The 22,152-nt window shown below is 48.1% G+C and overlaps 1 protein-coding gene, 1 long non-coding RNA gene and 1 pseudogene across 3 annotated transcripts in view; 1 reads left to right on the top strand and 2 right to left on the bottom strand.

The window, feature by feature from the left end:
• The window catches only part of LOC118143089 (putative uncharacterized protein encoded by LINC01356), a 67,071-nt pseudogene that overhangs the window by 19,207 nt on the left and 25,712 nt on the right, over window positions 1–22,152 (top strand). The window contains exon 2 of the transcript XR_008473108.2: window positions 21,257–21,544. The product of XR_008473108.2 is annotated as a putative uncharacterized protein encoded by LINC01356 (transcript). The remainder of the gene's footprint in view (window positions 1–21,256; window positions 21,545–22,152) is intronic.
• LOC118143087 (lysosomal enzyme trafficking factor-like) lies at window positions 1,057–2,096 on the bottom strand. Its single transcript, XM_035252488.3, has one exon. It carries the CDS (start codon window positions 1,854–1,856, stop codon window positions 1,461–1,463), a length of 396 nt encoding a protein of 131 aa, XP_035108379.3. The 5' UTR covers window positions 1,857–2,096; the 3' UTR covers window positions 1,057–1,460.
• Window positions 13,629–22,152, bottom strand: part of LOC118143090 (uncharacterized) — a 51,818-nt gene continuing 43,294 nt past the window's right edge. The window contains exon 3 of the long non-coding RNA XR_004727256.3: window positions 13,629–13,999. This is a non-coding gene — a long non-coding RNA (uncharacterized LOC118143090). The remainder of the gene's footprint in view (window positions 14,000–22,152) is intronic.

Raw genomic sequence — 22,152 nt, 5'->3', positions numbered from 1 at the left:
AGGATGCTAGGGTAGCTAATAAGTAATAAAAATGTTAGCTGATATCCTAACATTTTTTAGTAGCAATAGTCTCGCTATGTTTCCCAGGCTGGTCTCAAACTCCTGGCCTCAAGCAATCTTCTCACCTCAGCTTCCCAAAGCGCTGGGATTACAGGTGTTAAGCCACCACACCATAGTCCCCGACTCAAACTTTAAAATTCAATATACTATGCATATCAAATAATTATGTATTAATTATTTAATCTTATGTAACAAATTATCTCCAAAATATCTTGGCTTAAAATAGCAAACATCTGGCCAGGCACGGTGGCTCATGTTTATAATCCCAGCACTTTGGGAGGCCAAGGCAGGTGGATCACAAGGTCAGGAGTTCAAGACCAACCTGGCCAAGATAGTGAAATCCCATCTCTACTAAAAATACAAAAATTAGCCAAGTGTGGGTGCCTGTAATCCCAGCTACTGAGGAGGCTGAGGCAGTTAATTGCTGGAACCTGCGTGGTGAAGGTTGCAGTGAGCCGAGATCACGCTACTGCACTCCAGCCTGGGCGACAGAGCAAGACTCCGTCTAAAAAAAAAAAAAGTAGTAAACATCTATTATCTCACAGAGTTTCTAAGGTCAGGAATCCAGGAGCAGCTTGGTTGGGTGGTTGTGGCTCAGTGTCTCTGAGTCTCAGTCAAGATGCTGGTCAGGACTGCTGTCATCTGAAGGCTGGGAAGGATCCACTTGCAGACCACTCACACAGCTGTCCTTGGCAGGAGACTTAGTTCCTTGACACTGTGGCCTCCCCATAGGCTGCTAGGAACACAGCACCTGGCTTGCCTCAGAGCGAATGCGCCGAGAGAGCAGGCAAGAGAAACCAAAATAGAAGCCACGGTGTTTTTTAGAACCTAATTTGGGAAGCGACATACCATCCCCTCTGCCATATTCTTTTGCTCACACAGGCCAGCACTGGTACAATGTGAGAGGGAATGTAAATTCTAGAAGGCAGGAATCACTGGGATCCTTTTCAGAAATGTGATACCACGAAACATATTTTTATTTATTTATTATTTTGATATAAAATTTAAATTTTATGATCATGTCTAGACCTTTTTACACTTAACACAATGGAAATGTTCATATGCATTTTTTCCCCAAAGGAACAATTTCTGAATCATCACTACGTTGCACAGTAGAATAGAAACATGAATTCAGCTACTTAGTAAAGTTTCTAAAGAATGCAAATTAACAGGCAAGATTTAACTTCCCAAATCTAAAGTAATCAACATGATTTTGTAGTACCCTATCCCAGGCTTTACCTAAAGATTCATTATTCAGATAAAGATAGTCCCCTAATCACGTGTTCAAAAAGCCTCTGCCCCATCACAGCTTCCTGAGAGCTGTGAAGAAGCTGCAGTCTTGTGATCAGACTCCATATAGTACTGGCAGTTTTGTAATAGGGAAAAAACGGTGACTGATTTCATGTGTCAATCAGTTGTAGTCTGCTGATCTGATTAGAAGCCTTGACAAATGCCTGGTGGCGACTGCAAATAACAGCCCAGCATTCAGGGATGTTACAGTAGCCCACTGTGATGGGATCAGCTCTTGCATAAGAGTAAAGGAACAAAAACATCTGTAAGTAAGGTACCAGAAAAATAATTGTCCACAGCCAAAAAGGCAAGGAGAGTAATCGAGCTTTCACGGAGTGTGTCCATGTGGTTCCTTCGAGGGGCTCCTCAGGGTGCTGTTGAATGTGTTCCAAGGCCAGCCTATTGTAAGTGTCATTAATTTCAAAATCATAGTAAAATGCTGCTGCACTCGCTAACAGACGCAGTCCCACTCCAATCCATCCCATCCGCCGATGGAAGCTCATCATTCTCCATGCTCTGTGCCTTCCTGTCCTGGGTGGCTGGCCCACCCTATTTGTTTATTTTTTTGCTAGCTCTGTCACCCAGGCTGGAGTGCAGTGCTGTCATCTCAGCTCACTACAACCGCCGCCTCCCAGGTTAAATCGATTCTCCTGCCTCAGCCTCCTGAGTAGCTGGGACTACAGGAGCCCGCCACCACGCCCAGCTAATTTTTTTTATTTTTAGTAGAGACGGGGTTTCACCATGTTGGCCAGGCTGGTCTTAAATTCCTGACCTCAGGTGATCCACCTGTATATATATGATTGAGTCTCACTCTGTCACCCAGGCTGGAGTGCAATGGTGTGCTCTCAGCTCACTGCAACCTCCGCCTCCCGGGTTCAAGCAATTCTCCTGCCTCAGGCTCCCAAGCAGCTGGGACTACAGGTGTGCACCACTATGCCCGGCTAATTTTTGTATTTTTAAGTGGAGACAGGGTTTCACCATGTTGGTCAGGCTGGTATTGAATCCCTGACCTCATGATCCACCCGCCTCGGCCTCCCAAAGTGCTGGGATTACAGGCGCGAGCCACGGCTCCCAGCTCACAAAACATATTTTTAAAAGTTAGTTATAAAACAAAATATGATCAACATCCATGAGCCCATTACTCACAAGAACTAGAAATCACTTAACAACTTGCATCTTCCTGTATGTATGTGCTTTTTCATCCACCCCTCTGCCTCCCTGTGGAAGAGGTAATTGCCATTTAAATTTGTGTTTATCATTCTCTTGCTTTTCAACAATTTTGCCACATAGGTCTAAACAACATTTGTCGTTAGTTTTGCATTTTGATCTTTATAGAATTGATCGGCTCCATGAATCAGGGGTCTGAGTCCCACTTGCTCAGGGCATCCTCAAGCTTCTACAAAATGCTTCCCTCTCACTCCCCAACTCTAACAGCTGCTTCCTGCCTTTCTTCTTTCTGGTTTCCTCAGCATTCCTTATTTATCTATTCTCTTGTCTCTCAGTCCTATTCTCCCCGAGGCTAGCCATAGAAACTAGAATCCCTCTTCCTCAAGACAAGTCATTGAAACCAGCACCTTTTCCCCAAAGCCAGCCATAAAATTGAAAATCATTACTCTAACTTTCCCTCTGCCTTTCTGTGTAAAAACTGGTCATAAAGAAATTATCTGACCTATCTTGTTTGACTACGTATAACCCATAGTCTTCCAGAGAGGGTCCTGCCCCACACTCAGAAGGAAGGAATGCAGGAATGCATTAGCTTAGAAACCAAGAAGAATCTAGACAGACCGGCCCTGCTGAGATTCCCCACACAGTCTGTTAGTGTTAGATCTCACCCTTTTTTGTCCTATCATATTTCTTTTTTCTTTTCTTTTCTTTTTGAGACGGAGTTTTGCTTTTGTTGCCCAGGCTGGAGTGACTCGCCTTAATTTTTGTGTTTTTGGTAGAGATGAGGTTTCGCCATGTGTTGGCCAGGCTGGTATCAAACTCCCGACCTCAGGTGATCCGCCTGCCTCGGCCTCTCAAAGTGCTGGGATTGCAGGCGAGCCACTGGCTGTTTCACCATATTTCTACATAGATGTCCATACTTCGTTGCACCTCAGCATAAAAATGGACAATTTCCCCTGTATCTTTTGGGTTCCCCTGTATCTTTTGGGTTCCCCTGTATCTGAAGGCTCACATGCACACATTGAATGCTTTTTTGTTTGTCTTTTAACATCTAGAGTTTTCAGATGAGAAAATCTGTTTGCCTTTTCTCCAACTAATCTGCCTCTAGTCAGTGATTTTCCACAAACCTTCAAAGGAGGAAGGGGAAATGTTCCCTTGTCTCTGCAATTTGCATAAATACTGTTAATCCATGCCTCTTCCTGAGGCATGTGTGGCCAGGAGGTAAACCCAGGGGCCTGGGAGAGGAGGGCACAGAGGCTGGCGGTGGGAGGGCCCGCACACCCATGATGCCAGTGCCGTTCAGCACACGTGTCTTTGCTCCCAGGGGAAGTATTCAGCTGGCCCCTCTCGAGGAAAGCTATTTGGAGGGAACTTTTGCACCTGTTGGTCCGGGGAAGCCCATGTATGCCCTCCTCATGGTAGGGATCTCCTGTTGTAGGGACTTCCTCAGCGCCCTGTTGCACACAGCAGATGTCAGCAGAGCTTCTTGCCTTTCTCTGCCCCACTCTCGCGCCAAAGCCAGTTCTGTTGGAAAGTGGAAGTAAATGAAAGAAACAAACTCCCAGGCAAGTGACAATGCTCTGATCGCCGTCCTCAGGAACAGAACATTAATTAATTGCTCACTCGCAGAAAGGAAAAGTTAATTACCTACCATGGAAACATTAAAAAGAAAAAAGGAAACATGAGTTTAAATTTTAATTAGGGCCCCTGCATGGTGGGAATAGAAAGGAGTGGTTCTAATTGTGGGCAATTAAGGCAAGAGCCTCTTGTCCCTCTGTGCATCTCCCGTGCTCACCACCTCCCCACCAGACCTCCAGCCTGAACCTCCTCTCAGAAGAGGCAGAGAAAATGGATGTAGAGGAGCCAGAGCACCCCCTCTAGGACTCTGACCACTGCTTTTCAGGGAGCTGTTGAACTGCAGGGATTCGGAGACACAGGACAGGGTCCACTGCCCGAACGAGCTTCCTCACTGCTCACTGCTGCCTAAAATGTCAGCACTGGAGGAGGGGCAGATGCTGTGATGTGCAGACCCCCTCCAGGAATGAAGGACATGTTCCCCACCCTCAGGGAGCACTGCCAGCCCCTTCTAGGACTGCCTTAGATCACACCACCTGCCCAGGCCAGCCTGCACCCAATGACAGATCCATATGAACTGTGAACACCCAGCCTGCTCTCCCCAATTTGACACAACTCTGAAGGTCATGCCAGCTCCGAGCTCCCTGCAGGGTCAACTGGGGCTGTTGTTCAGACTCCAGTGCAGCTCAACGTCTCCCTCTGTCCATTGTCACTGCCATTGTCCCCACTGTTCCACAAGGGATCATCCCAAGAGAACTCCCTAACAAATGTCCTGCACGCTCCGAGTTTGCTTCTTTTTTTTTTTTGAGACAGAGTTTCGCTCTTGTTACCCAGGCTGGAGTGCATTGGCAGGATCTCGGCTCACCACAACCTCTGCCTCCCGGGTTCAGGCAATTCTCCTGCCTCAGCCTCCTGAGTAGCTGGGATTACAGGCACGCACCACCATGCCCAGCTAATTTCTTGTATTTTTAGTAGAGACGGGGTCTCAGCATGTTGATCAGGATGGTCTCGATCTCTTGACTTCGTGATCCACCCACCTCAGCCTCCCAAAGTGCTGGGATTACAGGCGTGAGTTACCACGCCTGGCCCAAGTTTGCTTCTCGAGGATCCGAGCTTGTGACACAGATTCTCAGTGAACAGTGGTAAAGTGCTAGGGGAGGGATATGCATTGAGCAGTTCACATTTTATGCAACTGTCAAGTTAAGGAATATCAGCAGGCATCTAGTCCAGTCCAACACAGCACTCCCAGCTTAGCGTTTGACGCAGCTAAGGCCGCCTCGGCCTGAGCACTTACAGTGACGGATTCATCCTCTCACAAAGCAGCCCTTTTGGTGCCCAGGCAGCTCCAACTGCTAGAAGGCTCTTCTCACACTGACCAGCTTCTGCCAGGCAGAGCTGCAGAGCAAGGGCTTGCCAGGCCGGTGCCAGGCTGTGAGGAAGATAGGATGGTGCAAACCCTGTCCCTGCCCCCTGGACAGATCAGGTCTAGAGTGAGGATGTGATCAGGGGCCTGGCTCCCAGCACCCTCAACAGTCCTGGGAACACACACAGTTGTTCCTCCCCCTGTATGATGGGGCCGTCAAGCGTACAATAGGACAACACCCAGTGACCTGGACACTACCTCTGTAAGTAGCTTGATCACATGTGGACCCATTTCCAGGTTCTTTTGATAAGTCCAGTACCCACCTGGGGCTCCTTTGGGGCCATCTCAAGCCTGACCCTGGGCTCCTTTATAGCAGCCTAGGCCCCAAGCTGGAGAACAATTAAGCTGAGGTTGTGTCAGCCCCTTAGCTAGTTGCTTGCAGTGCCCAGGGACTCCCTGTGTGACATCGCTTTGACCAAGCCAACTCGTGGGCCCTGTTGTTGCTCTGGCCCCAGCTGCAGCTAGATGGCACTGTCCCATCACACCAGGCACCTGGCCTGCCTCGCCAGGCAGGCTCATCAAGCACCCAACCCTGTGACTACAGGGATGCAGAGGGGGCCACACAAGGTTTCTGGACCCCAGTCCCAGACTTTTACTAAGGTAATTGTCATAGTCCATTGGAGACACTGCCCACCCTTCCTCCAAGCCTCAGAGAATTATTTATTTATTCGACAAATATTTACTGAGCTCCTATTACTTGCTATGACTATTGGACTCCAGACCAGGCACAGGAGAGAAGGCCATGAGCACTGAAGACACTTTCCTGCCCTGCCTGGAGATAACAGACCAAGAGGAAGACAGAAATACCAGTAAATTCACACACCTGGGAAGTGTTTCAAAGGAGCAGGATACGATGCAGGGTGGGGGAGAGGAGGTGTTGGGCAGGCCGTCCTGTCCTGCTCTGAGAGGCTGGAGAACATGGGGGGTTCCAAGAGACTGGCCTCTGCACTAAAGTTTGAAGGAAGGTCCAAGTTCACCAGACAGAGGAGGTGTCTTGGGAAGGGCGCAGATTAAAACTTCGTCAGCTGGAGGTGGTGGCTCACACCTGTAATCCCAGCACTTTGGGAGACCAGCCTGTCCAATATGGTGAAACCCCATATCTACTAAAAATAAAAAAATTAGCCGGGCATGGTGGCATGAGCCTGTAATCCCAGCCACTTGGGAGGCTGAGGCAGGAGAATCACTTGAACCTGGGAGGTGGAGGTCACAGTGAGCTGAGATGGTGCCATTGCACTCCAGCCTGGGGGACAAGAGCAAAACTTCATTTCCAAAAAAAGAAGAAAAAATAAAATACAAAAAAACAAGCTGAGAGTGGTGAGAGTGAAAGGGAATTAGGGTGTGGGGTGTCTGCCAACCCTGTAGGGTCACTTCCAGCTCTGAGGATGGGAAAGGAAGGGTGAGGCCAGGTGGGCGCCAGCCACATTAGGCATGCTCTCTGACTCCAGCTGAGTTTGGCTATTGCCATTTAGGGAGAGAGTGCTAGGGAACTGCAGGCAGGAAACCAAGTCTGTGGTGGGCCAGAGGGCTGGGAGATGCCCAGAAGAGCCAGGCGAGTGGGCACTGGGAGGGGGAAGGGGTGCTTCCCTCTGGGGGCTCTGTGGAGCCAGATTGTAGCTTTCTCCAAGCGGGGCCCAAAGGGCAGGCGGGGAGTGGAGAGGAGGGCAGGACTGTCGGCTGGTTCAGACTCCAGGACCCGCAGACAGACAAATGAGTACAAATGAGAAACAAAGAAGCAGACAGGGCTGGGTGCGGTGGCTCATGCCTGTAATTCTAGCACGTTGGGAGGCCGAGGAGGGTGGATCACTTGAGGTCAGGAGATCAAGACCAGCCTGGCCAACTTGGTGAAACCCAGTCTCTACTAAAAATACAAAAATTAGCCGGGCGTGGTGGCAAGGGCTTGTAATCCCAGCTACTCAGGAGGCTGAGGCAGGAGAATAGCTTGAAGCTGGGAGGCGGAGGTTGCAGTGAGCTGAGATGGTGCCACTGCACTCCATCCAGCCTGGGTGACAGAGCGAGACTCTTTCTCAAAAACAAACAAACAAAACAGGCAGGACTTCCTTAGTCTTTGCTGAGCCCTGAACAGCAGAACGTTTCATCCTCTGGTCCTGACACCCAAGGACTTTTCCTCCCCGGACTTCCCCATCCCTACCCCATAAGAGCTCGCTGACTCTCTCCCTGGGCTGTTCCTCTGGGGCATCTACAATAATCAGCAGCTTCCAGGTAGTCCACACAGAAGTCTCTCCAGGTCTTAAATGAGCCAGAGCTAGGGGTGAGGGCAGGAAAGCCTCAGCCTCAGGGAAGAGGCCACCATCTGTCGATATTGGATGAGATGCACAGCCTGAAAGCCAGGGAAGGGACAAAATGACCTCAGGAGCTTTTCACCCCAGGGCTGCCATTGGCTTGTTGGATGAAAGACATTAAATATTCGGCAAGTGCTCAGCAAGAATGGATGGCAGAACCCACAGCCAGGACCTCCGACAAGGGACTAGCAAAGGGCAGGGCCTCTGCTCATCCTGGCTGGGCCTGCTCCCTCATTAAGACCCAGACACTGTCAATTACCATGAGGCACAGTGAAGGGGAAAACCAATCTACGTAGAGATGTGCCCTCTCCAGGCCGGGCGCGGTGGCTCAAGCCTATAATCCCAGCTCTTTGGGAGGCTGAGGCTGGTGGATCACGAGGTCAAGAGATCGAGACCATCCTGGTCAACATGGTGAAACCCCTTCTCTACTAAAAATACAAAAAATTAGCTGGGCATGGTGGCGTGTGCCTGTAATCCCAGCTACTCAGGAGGCTGAGGCAGGAGAATTGCCTGAACCCAGGAGGTGGAGGTTGCAGTGAGCTGAGATCGCGCCATTGCACTCCAGCCTGGGTACCAAGAGTGAAACTCCATCTCAAAAAAAAAAAGAGATGTGCCCTCTCCAAAAGCTTATGGCAGGGGCAGTAAGGAAATGTTTCCCAAGCCAAGGCTTGGGCCTATTTAAAGGGTTCATGTGGTAAAAGGTCTGGGGGTGGGCTGGGGAGAGGAGGGCTAAATAATTCAGAAAGCAAATGAAGAAGTGGCTGTTGATGATGCTGATTGAGGCTGGTGTGACTGGCTGGGCTCAGCAGCATCCTCAGGCTCCTGGGAGAAAGGGCACACATGGGGATTTGGGGAGACAGAGTCAGGAGTGAGCACACAGCTGGCTGGTAGAACAGCTTGACCGGTGTTGCCTCTCAAGGCCCTTTCACAAGCCCCCTCCTCCCCAGGGCCCTGTGAGGCAAGCAGGGCAGGTAAGGAGACTCCGGAGGCTGACCGTCCCGGGCGTGGAGCCCAGGACCTCATGAGCAGCACAGCCCAGACAAGGAAGGCCTCCCTCTGCGTGGGGTCCTTCACTTTCACACCACTTTCCTCTCTTCTACCTTCTGATCCCTGTGAGATACACCAAGGATCGCTATGCCTGGAGTAGCCAGAGGACCTGGGTTTCGAGCATGATTTCGGCACTGATGAGCCGTGTGATCTTGGGCAAGTTCCATCCCTGCCCTGGACCTGCAGAGGCTTCTCACCTCTTTTTTTAGGAAAAAACGTGAACATCCATATCTGAGGTCCCTTGTAGCTTTGATAGTCTCTGGTTCTAAGCCCAATGAACAGATAAGAATATCAAGGCTCAGCTTGTAGGCGGGATAAATGGGAAAAGGCCTCTGGTTCTAAGCCCAATGAGCAGATAAGAATATCAAGGCTCAGCTTGTAGGCAGGATAAATGGGAAAAGGCCTCTGGTTCTAAGCTCAATGAACAGATAAGAATATCAAGGCTCAGCTTGTAGGCGGGATAAATGGAAAAAGGCCTCTGGTTCTAAGCTCAATGAACAGATAAGAATATCAAGGCTCAGCTTGTAGGCGGGATAAATGGAAAAAGGCCTCTTCCAGTTGCTTTGCCTCCTGCCTCTTGTCTCCCTTTTTACTCAGCTCAACTCAGTAACATGAGAAGAAAGTGCCTCCTTGCTCTATCTGCACCCCAGAGACCCATGTGGAGGAGAGTCCTGTTTTTTGGCCTTCTTCTCTTGCCTGGACCCACAAGCAGGAAGCCCATCCATGTTTAATGAAGCCAGGACCAACCTAATTATCAGGGGCACTTGTGTTAATAAGCACCTTTCAATCCATGCAGGGACCTAACACAGAATAAAAAGGGAAGAAAAGTCATTATCTTGAAATATCTGGGCTCCTACCTGGGCTGAGCCCAGAGAAGTCATTACGGGTAATTATGGGTTATTGCCACCACACATGGTCCCACGCAGGTACAGGCAATAATAGGGGAGCATGTGGCCCCTCTGGGGCAGAGAAGTCATCAAAAAGGACAGCTTTCTGGTTTTAGTTCTCTTCCATCCTGCTTCTTTGAGGGCTCCCACCAGCCCCTCCCCGGCACAGTCTGGTTTCATCCCCACCAGATTTGTTATCCCAGCTTTCCTTTGATTTAGAAACAGGAGTCATCACACTCTGAGATTCTGTAACTGAATATTCTAGAAGCCTTACATAAAGAGCTTTCCTGATTCTCTACTCGACTCACTCTGAGCCAGGGGTTGCTTGACTGGGTGAAGCAGTGAAGATGGTGGAAAGTCAGTTAGGTTTTGCTGACGGACTGCATGGGAGCAGGGGATTGTGAGAGCAAAAGAAGGACGCTAGGGGGACCCAGGGCTTCGTGGCCTGAGCCGCTGGTTGTTGTTGGTCATGTCTCTTAAAATGAAGACTAAAAGAGATGCCTGTTTGGAAGAGGAGAAATAGAGTTATGTTTGGCTTTGTTAAATTGAAGAGGCCTAAGGCCGGGCGCAGTGGCTCAAGCCTGTAATCCCAGCACTTTGGGAGGCCGAGGCGGGCGGATCACGAGGTCAAGAGATCGAGACCATCCAGGTCGACATGGTGAAACCCCGCCTCTACTAAAAATACAAAAAAATTAGCTGGGCATGGTGGCGTGTGCCTGTAGTCCCAGCTACTGAGGAGGCTGAGGCAGGAGAATTGCCTGAACCCAGGAGGTGGAGGTTGAGGTGAGCTGAGATCGCGCCATTGCACTCCAGCCTGGGTACCAAGAGTGAAACTCCGTCTCAAAAAAAAAAAAAAAAGTTGAAGAGGCCTATAGACCCAAATTCCTAACACTTCAAATGTAGAGTATAGGGAAGAGTCAGAACTAGAGATACAGATTCGACAGTCATGGGAATATATGGCACATAAATCCGTAAATGAGCTGAAATCATTCAGGGAGAAGGTCTATACAGAGAAGGACTGGACGCTGGCTCTGGTGCATCCAACATAGAAGTTGAAGCTGAGCATGGTGGTTCACACCTGAAACCCCAGCACTTTGGGAGACCGAGGCAGAAGAACTGCTTGAGTCCCAGGGTTCAAGACAAGCCTGTGCAACATAGTGAGACATCATCTCTCCAAAAAATAAAAATATTAGCCGAGTACGGTGGCACACACCCGTGGTCCCAGTTACTCGAGAGGCTGAGATAGGAGAGTCACTTGAGTCAGGGTGGTTGAGGCTGCAGTGGCCATGACCATTGCACTCCAGCCTGGGAGATGGAGTGAGACCCTGTCTCAAAAAAAAAAAAAAAAAAGGTCGGGCATGGGGGCTCATGCCTGTAATCCCAGCATTTTGGAAGGCCGAGGTGGGCAATAATAACCTGAGGTCAGGAGTTAGAGACCAGCTTGGCCAACACGATGAAACCCCGTCTCTACTAAAAATACAAAAATTAGCTAGGCATGGTGGTGTGTGCCTGTAATCCCAGCTACTTGGGAGGCTGAGGTAGGAGAATCGCTTGAACCTGGGAGTGGGAGGTTACAGGGAGCCAAGATCATGCCACTGCACTCCAGCCTGGGAGACAGTGCAAGAATCCACCGGAAAAAAAAAAAAATAGAAGTTGAACAGTGGAGAGGCAATTACAAATTGAAGCCAACTACTGCTACTGGAATGAACTGCCTCTGCCCTGTGTCAAAGCAAGGCTGGGCAATGTTAATAGGAACAGGAGGTGAAGAGGAAAAAGGCATCCTGTCTTCCTCCTCCAGCCTTCCGGTCTCCCTGGTTACCTTATATTGGCAGAAGCTAACAGGGTACCAGTTAGCAAAGCAGAAATGTGGTTTTCAAAGTTCTTGCCCCAGCTTCACAAGGCCCAATAAAGAAGGGTAGGTTTGAAGCTGAGAGACACTAGTTGAATAACCGGTACATATATGAGGTCTCTGAATATGGCCTAAAGCCAGTCTGAATGGTGGGCTTTTCCCCAAACTTACTCCTGGCTTCTGAGAGCTAAGAAGTGGCTGAGTATAGCTAACTTCAGGGGAAATAGGCATCAGCTGGACAGAGCTGCCATACTGGGGAAAGCAGCTCAATCTATCAGCTGTGAGATTAGAGCGGAGCTGCTGGGAAGCAGCAGTGAGGGAAAGCCACGGTGAAAGCACTTGAGTGATCCAGGTTGACGGGAGGACAGGAGAAGGGGAAACAGTGAGGGAGGGGTATTCCCTAAGAATAGGAAGAGAAAATATTTACGCTTTCAGCTGGGATTCTAGGAGTAGAGCTCAGAAAGCTAATTCTATCTCTGACGCCTCCCTGTTCTATATTGGTCTCTGGTCGGGCAAAGGGAGGAGACTCGGAGGCCGGAGTGGAATGAAAGCACCCTGCCCTTCCTTCCTTTCAAATCCCCTTGTGTTTCATTCTCTATTTATTTTTTGGGACAGAGTTTTGCTCTCGTTGCTCAGACTGGAGTGCAATGGTGTGATCTTGGCTCACCGCAACCTCCACCTCCCATATTCAAACGATTCTCCTGCCTCAGCCTCCTGAGTAGCTGGGATTATAGGCATGTGCCACCACGCCCAGCTAATTTTGTATTCTTAGTAGAGATGGCGTTTCTCTGTGTCCGTTAGGCTGGTCTCCAACTCCCGAACTCCGGCGATCCTCCTTCCTCGGCCTCCCAAAGTGCTGGGATTGCAGGTGTGAGCCACCGTGCCTGGCTGGATTTTGTTCTTCATGAACGCCATCTGAGCCGGGGCAGGTGGGATGCTTCGAAGATCTTGGGAGGGTGCGGGGTGATGGGAGAGCCCAGGCAATTTGGGCAGATCAGGAGAGCTCCCCACACCAACATTCTTTTCTTCCGATTTACTGTTCTAAAAATCAACGGAAGAAGAGAAATGGAGGTGGGAAGCACTCCTGCCCCACTGGGCCCAGATTCATTCATTCCTGTCAGCTCACCTTTCAGATACTTCCCACGCTTACCACCTGTCAATCCGGATCGCAAGTCTTCAGACATGATTTATAACCATGTCAACCATCCCTCTGCTGACAGAAGGCCTGAGCTCAGCCTTCTTATATCTCCAGCTGCTCAGAGTCTCCCTCAGAGGCCTTGCTGCTTGGTAATGTGAGTCCTACTCCCAATCTGTATGATCACTCTCCCGTGGTCTTTCTCTTTTTTTTTTCGAGGCGGAGTCTTGCTTTGTTGCCCAGTGCAGTGGGTGATCTCAGCTCACTGCAACCTCCGCCTCCCGGGTTCAAGTGATTCTCCTGCCTCAGCCTCCTGAGTAGCTGAGATTACAGACATGTACCTCCACACCTGGTTAATTTTTGTATTTTTACTAGAAACGGGGTTTCACTGTGTTAATCAGTATGGTCTTGAACTCCTGACCTCGTGATCTGCCACCTCGGCCTCCCAAAGTGTTGGAATTACCGGTGTGAACCACTGCGCCTGGCCCCCATGGTCTCTTATGCAGGCTCAAAAGACTGGAAGCATTTGAAATCCTTACAATCAAGGACTGGGGGAGATATCCTCTAATGCCCTGGTCTGTCTCCCAAGACCACCAGATGAGCCTTGAGTTTCTTGGCACTGGCTATACTTGAGTTTGGGACAGGACCCAGGAATCCTGGACCCCAAGCTAGGGGTCTGACCACTCCCCCCGTCACATATGCCTGCACCACGTAGCTCCCCACCTGCTCCACAGGGTCAGTGGCCTAATGCTTCTTCCTGGAACTTTCAGCCTGCACCCCACATCTGATATGTGCAAGAAAAGATAATACAACCTAAGCTCACCACTGATTTGGACAAAAGCCCTGGTGATTATTTAAACTGAAATGCATTAATAGCTCTGAATATTTCATGCCAGGTACATTAGAACAACCAGCATTATTTATTGAAGGCTGATCACCCATCATGGGTATTAATACACTTTGCTGTACAGTGTCAGCCAAAGGGAAATTCGCTTCAAGGGGCAAGCTGAAAGGCTTTTGGTTTCCTAGGTACTTTTGTCCCAGGAAATATATTAAGTCTTGCGTGGATGGAAGTTGTGGCTCAGTGGTGTTGTCCAACATCACTCTGTCTTCTGACAAAATTTTTGGCTCATCAGGATGGCCTTTCCATCACCATCCAATTTGTGAGTAGGAGTCTCACCATCATATTCCAGGCTCCAATCAGCCCAGGCTGAAATGCATATTTCTCTAGCAGATATGAATTCCCCAATGCCTTGCTCTTCTAGTTTTCTACAGAGGAGAGTAAAAGAGTAAATGGGTTTAATTGATGAGGGAAGGACTTGGTTGATATGAGAGAGAAACAGCAATGAGCAGCTCTAGTCTCTCTTGCTGGATGATGTATTCATCACTTTGAGTCTGACACTGTTCCCTTTGGCCTGAGCTCTCAAACTCATTTGTCAGTCAGGGTCTGTGCAGGAAACCAGCCACTCTGGCTATTTTAAGCTGCAAAAAATGTAATACAGAGAACTAGGTGCTTATAAAATTGTCTGAAGGTTGGAGGAATGAGTTTTAGGCTAACATTCTGTGGCTAACATTTGGAACTTCACAGAGTTGACTCACAAGAACTATCAGTCTAATTTCATCTGCCTCTCTTCCCCTTCCCCTTCCTTCTCCCCTCCCCTCCTCTCCCCTCCCCTCTCCTCCTCTCCCCTCCCCTCCCCTCCCTTCCCCTTCCCTTCCCTCCTCCTCTCCCCTTCCCCCTCCCCTCCCCCCCTCCCCTCCCCTCTCCTCCCCTCCCACTCCCCCCTCCCCCCTTCCCCCTCCCCTTTTTTCTCTTTCTTTCTTTTTCTTTCTTTCTTCCTTCCTTCCTTGCTTCTCTTCCTCTCTTTCTTTCTCACTGTCACCCTGCAGTGCAGTGGGATGATCTTGGCTCACTGCAACATCTGCCTCCCAGGTTTCAGTGATTCTCCTGCCTCAGCCTCCCAAGTAGCTGCTATTACAGGCACCCACCACCATGTCCAGCGAATTTTTGTGTTTTTAGTAGAGATGGGGTTTCACCACGTTGGCCAGGCTGGTCTCCAACTCCCGACCTCAGGTGATCCACCTGCCTCAGCCTCCCAAAGTGCTGGGATTACAGGCATGAGCCACCACGCCCAGCCTACTTTCTTAATGTATATTTTCCCAATTCAGGGATCTACACTGTCAACTATATAGATATTAAACAATTATAATAATATTAGCAACTACTATTTTTCACTTCATAATCTGAGCCAGCCTCTTTACATTCATTACAGTAACTAATTCAGTCTTCACATAACTCATTTTACAGAAGAGGAAGCCATGTCTGAGAAGTTAAGCAAGAGATTGTGCAGACACTGTGTTTTGCATACAGGTCTTATTCTAAGTTTCATGTTTGAGTCACTCATTCTAGGTTCTCTCTAATTAAATGCCTGTTTCTTTAATATTTGCGCCCTGGATATTAAGGTTCCCCGCTGCTTTGCACCTTCTCACTCTGTCCTTTTGCTCTTGCCATGCGTACTGCAGCCCACAGCCTGGAAAGGACAGGCTTTCTTCCTTCCCCAGAGCTGAGTGGACCCACCTAGGCAACCTCCCTTCACCTGCAATTCATCTGAAGAAGAAAAGTTGTAAGTAATTTTTTGTCCAGTAGAAGTGCAAATGATGGCACCTCTGCTCCATAGAAAACATAGATCCAAAGGTTACAGTTTCATTGCCTCATAGGATATTAACCAAGTTTTATTGTTAACTTAGCAAATTTTCTTTCTCTGGCCATATATACACTATCATATATCCTTCTTTGAAATGGCTTTGGGCCGGGCGTGGTGGCTCAAGCCTGTAATCCAAGCACTTTGGAGGCCAAGGCAGGTGGATCACCTGAGGTCGGGAGTTCAAGACCAGCCTGACCAACATGGTGGAGCCCCGTCTTTAAAAAAAAAAAAAGAAAGAAATGGCTTTACCATTCTGCCCATTTCCTCATTAACGAGTTAAATAAATGCTCACTATATATTTACAAGAGAATCATCTTTTAACTTTTCAAAAATTATACTTTAACTTCCCCTCACCGGCAGTTTCTATTTTCTTTGAGACCCCTCTCATGGATAACCACATTATCTAAATACACTCACAAGGCTGGGCGCCGTGGCTCACGCCTGCACTTTGGGAGTGTAAGGCAGACGGATCGCCTGAGGTCAGGAGAGCTAGACCAGCCTGAACAATGTAGTGAAACCCCATCTCTACTAAAAATACAAAAATTAGCCGGGCGTGGTGGCGTGTGCCTATAATCCCAGCTACTCGGGAGGCTGAAGCAGGAGAATCACTTGAACCCAGGAGGTGTGGAGGTTGCAGTGAGCTGAGACTGTACCACTGCACTCCAACCTGGGTGACAGAGTGAGACTCGGTCTAAAAAAAAAACACACCCACGAAAGAGACCAGAGGATTTCTGGTCAATGGCAGTGGTGGTAGAGAAGAGATATCTCCTAAGAAGGTGTCCTCTCCTGAAGGACAAGACATCTTCCCACATTCATCTCACAGCAACCATTTAATCTGGAGTGTCGGAATTCCACAAGCTGGGCCTGGGTGCGCAGAGATGAAGAAGATGCCCCAGGAGCTTAAGCTTGAGCTCTTCCACCTTCCTTGGGTGCTCCCTGCTTTACCAGCCAAATGGGAGTATAATTAGGCTGCCTTTTCTACTTTCTTTTTCGCCTTCCTTCCTCTAGGGACAATAGGGTGGAGCAGGAGGTGAGAGAGAAAAAGCATTTCAATGAATCAATTGCCCAATTTCCATTCATAAGGGACAGTTTTCCTTCAGGCCAGATCCCCTTCATGTATCTCTCTGTACCCAATACACACTCTCTCTCTCTCTCTCTTGCTCTCTTTCTCTTTCACGCACGCACGCACGCACGCACACACACACACACACACACACACACCTGTAGCTCTACAGGTCCCTGCTGCACTTTTGTCTCTTCTTTGCCTCCCTTCTTTTTTTCCTAAATGAATGTGGGGACTTGGAGTTAGAGTGATATAAATGGTAACCGACCCAAAGCTAATTTGTTTTAATATGCTAATGTGTGTGAGATGTGTGATTTTTGCATACATTACTTTGAAATGCAAATTACAAGAACTGTCAGTAACCATCTCTCTAATCTCCTGGGGTTAAAGGACAAAGGAGAGAAAATTACTTGAAATGAAAACTTATTTGCCAACTCTTTTGTGACGGAGAAAGTTCTTCCATTCCCCAGGGCTGTCTTCTGCTCCCACTAAACAGTGTAAGTCCTAGAGTCCTTTTCACACTAAAGGGAACTTGTGAGTTTCATAGCCAGTGGTCTTGCAGATAGCTGGGGCTGGTGGGGTGGGGGTGGGAGGGTGGCGGGTGGACAGGTCTTATCAGAATGAAAATACATTGCCTTGTTTCAGTTTTTCTTTCTTTTCATTCTTTTCTTTTCTTTTTTTTTTTTTTGAGACAGAGTTTTGCTCTTGTTGCCCACGCTGGAGTGCAATGGTGCAATCTCGGCTCACTGCAACCTCCACCTCCTGGGTTCAAATGATTCTCCTGCCTCAGCCTCCCAAGTAGCTGAGATTACAGGCATGTGCCACCATACCCAGCTAATTTTGTATTTTTAGTAGAGACAGGGTTTTACCATGTTGGTCAGGCCGGTCTCCAACTCCCGACCCCAGGTGATCCACCCACCTCGGCCTCCCAAAGTGCAGGGATTACAGGCGTGAGCCACAGCAACCGGCCCTTCCTTCAGTTTTTCTTTTCTCTCTATGACAACAATTGGGACCCCAAAAGAGAAGAGACCAGGGAGACCCGTTCAGTCTTGAACTATTCCAGTGTCCTCGCCTGCAGAGTTGATTAGAACTCCTAAGTTCAGAGCACAGGCTAACTCATTCCAGTTTCCGTGCTTCTGTTCCTAACCTTATGTTCACTGGCCTGGTCTTGGCTTGTAGAAAACATTGCTGATCTGACATTCCTTTATTGTCTGCCTTCTGAGGAGTCTGGCTCCTGATTAAAAACCCACATGTGATTTTTTATGCTCAATCCAAGCAATTGCACAACAGTTCTCCAAGTGGCCTTGAATCGCCCCAGTTCTCCTCCTTTCTTGCTTGTAGTTGTCAAGAATAACTACAGAATGTGCTGGAAATGCAAAATCCTGAGATAAGAGGAAAGTTGGCTGGAGCAGCTGGGCTCTGATCCAGCCCCCCCCCTTGCAAAGGATGGCCTTCAACACAAGTCCAGTGTGTCATGTGACCCCCAGGTATACAACCCGGGTGGGCTGCCTTTCAGGGACACGTGCAGTGGAGACTCCATGCACCCCGGGCAGCTTTCTGAGCCGTGGGTCACAGTGAGTCCTCAGCATCTGTTGTCCCTTGCTGCCTAGGTGTAAGCAATAAACCAGTTTCACAGGGTTATCATGCACAGTCAAGGTCTCAGGCCCCTCTGTGGGCCATTCCTAGCCCATTCAGTGCCCACATTCCTACTTCTCTTTCTCTGAGGCTTCAGGCAGAGGTTCTCTTCAGGTGACCTCTTCCGAGGACTTCTGTCTAGGTGTCCTTAATGGGGGAAGGTAGAAAATCTTAAAGATGCTGTTCTCTGCTCGAAGTCAGTACTCAGAGCTTCACTTCTCGACCTTTCCCCTTGCCCTTCCTCAACTCCAAAGTCCATAAAGCTGCCATAGCCTTTTGTTGGGGGCTTTCTCAACAGTGATACCTACGTCTATGCTGATCCACCCGACCTTCAACTGGTGTACTGCTTTCCACGAGAGCTGGAACAGGAGATGCCAGCACTCCCCCTAGTTTTAGCCCCTTGCTTATACTATCACGGTTAGTAAGTCTTAACATTTTGATGTACAGCTTGCTTTAATCAGCAAATTCAACACTGGAAAGCTCAGCTCTCTCTCTCTCTCTCTCCCTCTTGCTTCCTCTCCTGAGCTCCTGATACCTTCTCGTGCAATCCTCATTTCCATTAAGCTCGGAGATCTCTAAGGTCAAAAGGACTTTATCCTGATAATTACAGGTAACATTTGGCTGGATGCGGTGGCTCACATCTGTAATCCTAGCACTTTGGGAGGCCAAGGTGGGTGGATCATGAGGTCAGGAGTTCGAGACCAGCCTGACCAACATGGTGAAACCCTGTCTCTACTAAACATACAAAATTAGCTGGGCATGGTGCCATGTGCCTGTAATCCCAGCTACTCAGGAGGCTGAGGCAGGAGAATCACTTGAATCCAGGAGGTGGAGGTTGTAGTGAGCCAAGATCTCGCTACTGCACTCTAGCCTGGGTGATAGAGCAAGACTCTGTCTCAAAAAAAAAAAAAAAAATAGGTAAACATTTTTCAGCATTTGCTGTATGACATACACAATACTACATCCTTTGTTTAAAAAGTTAACTGGGAGGTGTAAACCAAAAATAAAACTCTAAGGCCCCCCTACCCCCACCATCTGAAGGAACCCTCCTCTCTATCAAGGACATTTCAAAGTTAACCTGAAAAACTAGTTCAGCCCATGATGGGAGGGGGCATTCAGACATGCCTCATTATACCCTCCTCCCTTTTGGAAATAATGCTGACCAGCATTATCATCAATGTAATCTTTAAGACTGATGGAACAGACTCTTAAGTCTGATGAGAAACATTTTCAATCTATTTTCTCTGAAGCCTGCTACCTGGAGGCTTCCTCTGCATTATAAAACCTTTATCTCTACAACCCCTTATCTTATAGAAGACATTCCTTTCTAGTGATTCTAAGTCTTTCGACAATGGCTTTAACCAATTGCCAATCAGAGAATCTTTGAATCTACCTGTGAGCCCTTCTGGTTGTCCCGCCTTTTCAGACTGAACAAAGGTACATCTACGTGTATTGATTGGTGTTTTATGCCTCCCTAAAATGCATAAAGCCAAGTTGTAGGCCATCCACTTTGTGCCCATGTTCTCAGCATCTCCTGAGGGCTGTGACATGGGCCATTGACGTGGCTCAGACTAAATCTTGTCCAGTATTTTACTGAGTTTGACTCTTTTTGTCCACAAAGGCCATTAGGCTGAGATGGCTTCAGCACCTTTAGTTCCTACATAAACAAACTAAAATCCACATTAATGTAAACCATAACGTGAAAGTTAAGCTAAACCAATCAGAAGTTGCCAACTATGTTCTTACTAGAGATTTCACCAATAGGAAACTGCCAGCTAACCACCAAGCAGGCTTCACAGTTCAACCAAGCGAATATTTTCCTTGTGTTTCCCAAACACCTTATAAAAGGTTTCTCCTTTTGCACCCCTTGGTAGAATCCAAACTGCTTGTGGTTTGGCCCTGCCTGACTCATGAGTTGCTGTCCACTCAAATAAACTCTTTAAAATTTCAATGTGCCTGTTTATCTTTTAATAAGTTTATATGCATTATCTTGCCTGATAATCACAAGAATTGACTTTATTGATGATGATTATATGCCAGACACACTCCTGATTGGACCAGCAATTATTGGACAATTCGATTTGGAAGGGTGGGGAGTGACTACCCTGTCATTTGTAAGATATCCCTGTCTGCTAACCCAGGCCACTCTCAGTCCCATCCATCAGCTTTGGAGCCAGGTTACCAGGAGGGGGTGGAGTGAAGGCCTAAGATGATTCAGAGAAGACAGTGGCGCTGTGCATTTCTTTGGGTTCTGAAATCACTCCTTCCCAGCAGCCTGCAGTGTGTCCTCTTCCTATCTAAGACCTCGGCACAGGCATTTTAAAGACTATCTGTCAAGATATATGAAGCCTTTGGAGATTATTGTGAAAGTTTACAAAATTTGATTATCCCCACAGTGAACTGAATTACAGTAAATTAGTCTAACAAGATTAGTGTCAAGTAGACTTGCTGAATTTACTGCCTTGGTGATAATGGGGAAAGGGAAGAATAAACAGAGACCTCTCTCTCTATCTTAGTCCTTTCCTTCATTCTTCGTTCCCCTCTCCACTCAGAAACTAGAAACTTTTGGATTTTCAAAGGAGAGAGCTTATAAATCACACATGCCATCCATTCAATGAGCTGCACCCAATGGGGCAGATTCATCATTCTTGACCACATTCTGGCTTGCCCTTCCTTCCTGCTGAGCAGTAAATAGTCCTTCATTACCATAGCAGCTTTGTCCTTCCCTGGCAGTTCCTGTCCACTGGGGAATAATAATTGAACCAAAGGTTGGAGCTGAGAATAAACTGACTTTCCCTCCATGAGGTTTGGGCGTGGGTTAGGTGTGAATTGACCAGTAGTTTTGTGCAGCCTGGGGAGCTCCTGCTTCTATCATCAGCCAACTCGGAAATTTCATCAAGATCTAAGTCTAAAGCCATTTCCCCTTGGAGTCAACCTGCATGGCAATCTCTTTGGTGTTTAATTTCTAACTCTCTCTTTAATGTGCCAGGAGATGGGGAGTTGGCATTAGTTCTAACTGTCAATCATCCCCCTCCATTTTACCAAGTGGTTTCACATACCTTCATCTCCACTAACTTCACCACCACCTAGCTGGAGGGATGGATTGTTCCCTTTGTTTTACAGAAGATGAGGATGAAGCTCGGATGACGTCGAGTCAGGCTAGAATTCTGAGTGAGCTCTGCCTGCCCTTGGCATTCACCTCTGCACATCCAAGGTTGCCCATTTAGAACATCTACATGCCGGGCAAAGTAGAAGCACCGGAGAGTGGAAGCCCCCAGAGGCAAAATGGGAAACGGCAACAGCGTGGGGCATAAGCACCTGGCTTCCTTGCCCTCAGTTGGTTCACGACAGCATGTCCCATGTCATCTCCTGACGTTCCCCAGCAGGATAGAGCTCTGGTTGCCCACAGCGGTAAGTGGCTTGTTAACATCTCTTTATTTTTTATTTTATTTTATTTTAATTATTTATTTATTTTGACATGGAGGTGTTTTTTTTTGAGACGGAGTTTCACTTTTGTTACCCAGACTGGAGTGCAATGGCGCGATCTCGGCTCACTGCAACCTCCGCCTCCTGGGTTCAGGCAATTCTCCTGCCTCAGCCCCCCGAGTAGCTGGGATTACAGGCACCCGCCACCATGCCTGGCTAATTTTTTGTATTTTTAGTAGAGACGGGGTTTCACCATTTTGACCAGGATGGTCTCGATCTCTTGACCTTGTGATCCACCCACCTCGGCCTCCCAAAGTGCTGGGATTACAGGCTTGAGCCACCGCACCTGGCCAACATCCCTTTATTAACTTTTTTTTTTTTTTTTTTAATGGAATTTTGCTCCTGTTGCCCAGGCTGGAGTGCAATGTCATAATCTTGGCTCATCCCAACCTCTGCCTCCGGAGTTCGAGTGATTTTCCTGCCTCAGCCTCCTGAGTAGCTGGGATTACAGGCACCTGCCACCATGCGTGGCTAATTTTGTATTTTTAGTAGAGACAGGGTTTCTCCCTGTTGGTCAGGCTGGTCTCAAACAT

The sequence above is a fragment of the Callithrix jacchus genome, chromosome 7 (assembly GCF_049354715.1).
Source record: "Callithrix jacchus isolate 240 chromosome 7, calJac240_pri, whole genome shotgun sequence".
NCBI lineage: Eukaryota > Metazoa > Chordata > Mammalia > Primates > Cebidae > Callithrix > Callithrix jacchus.
Note: the sequence above shows the minus strand (reverse complement) of the source record. Positions and strands in the feature narration are given on the sequence as shown.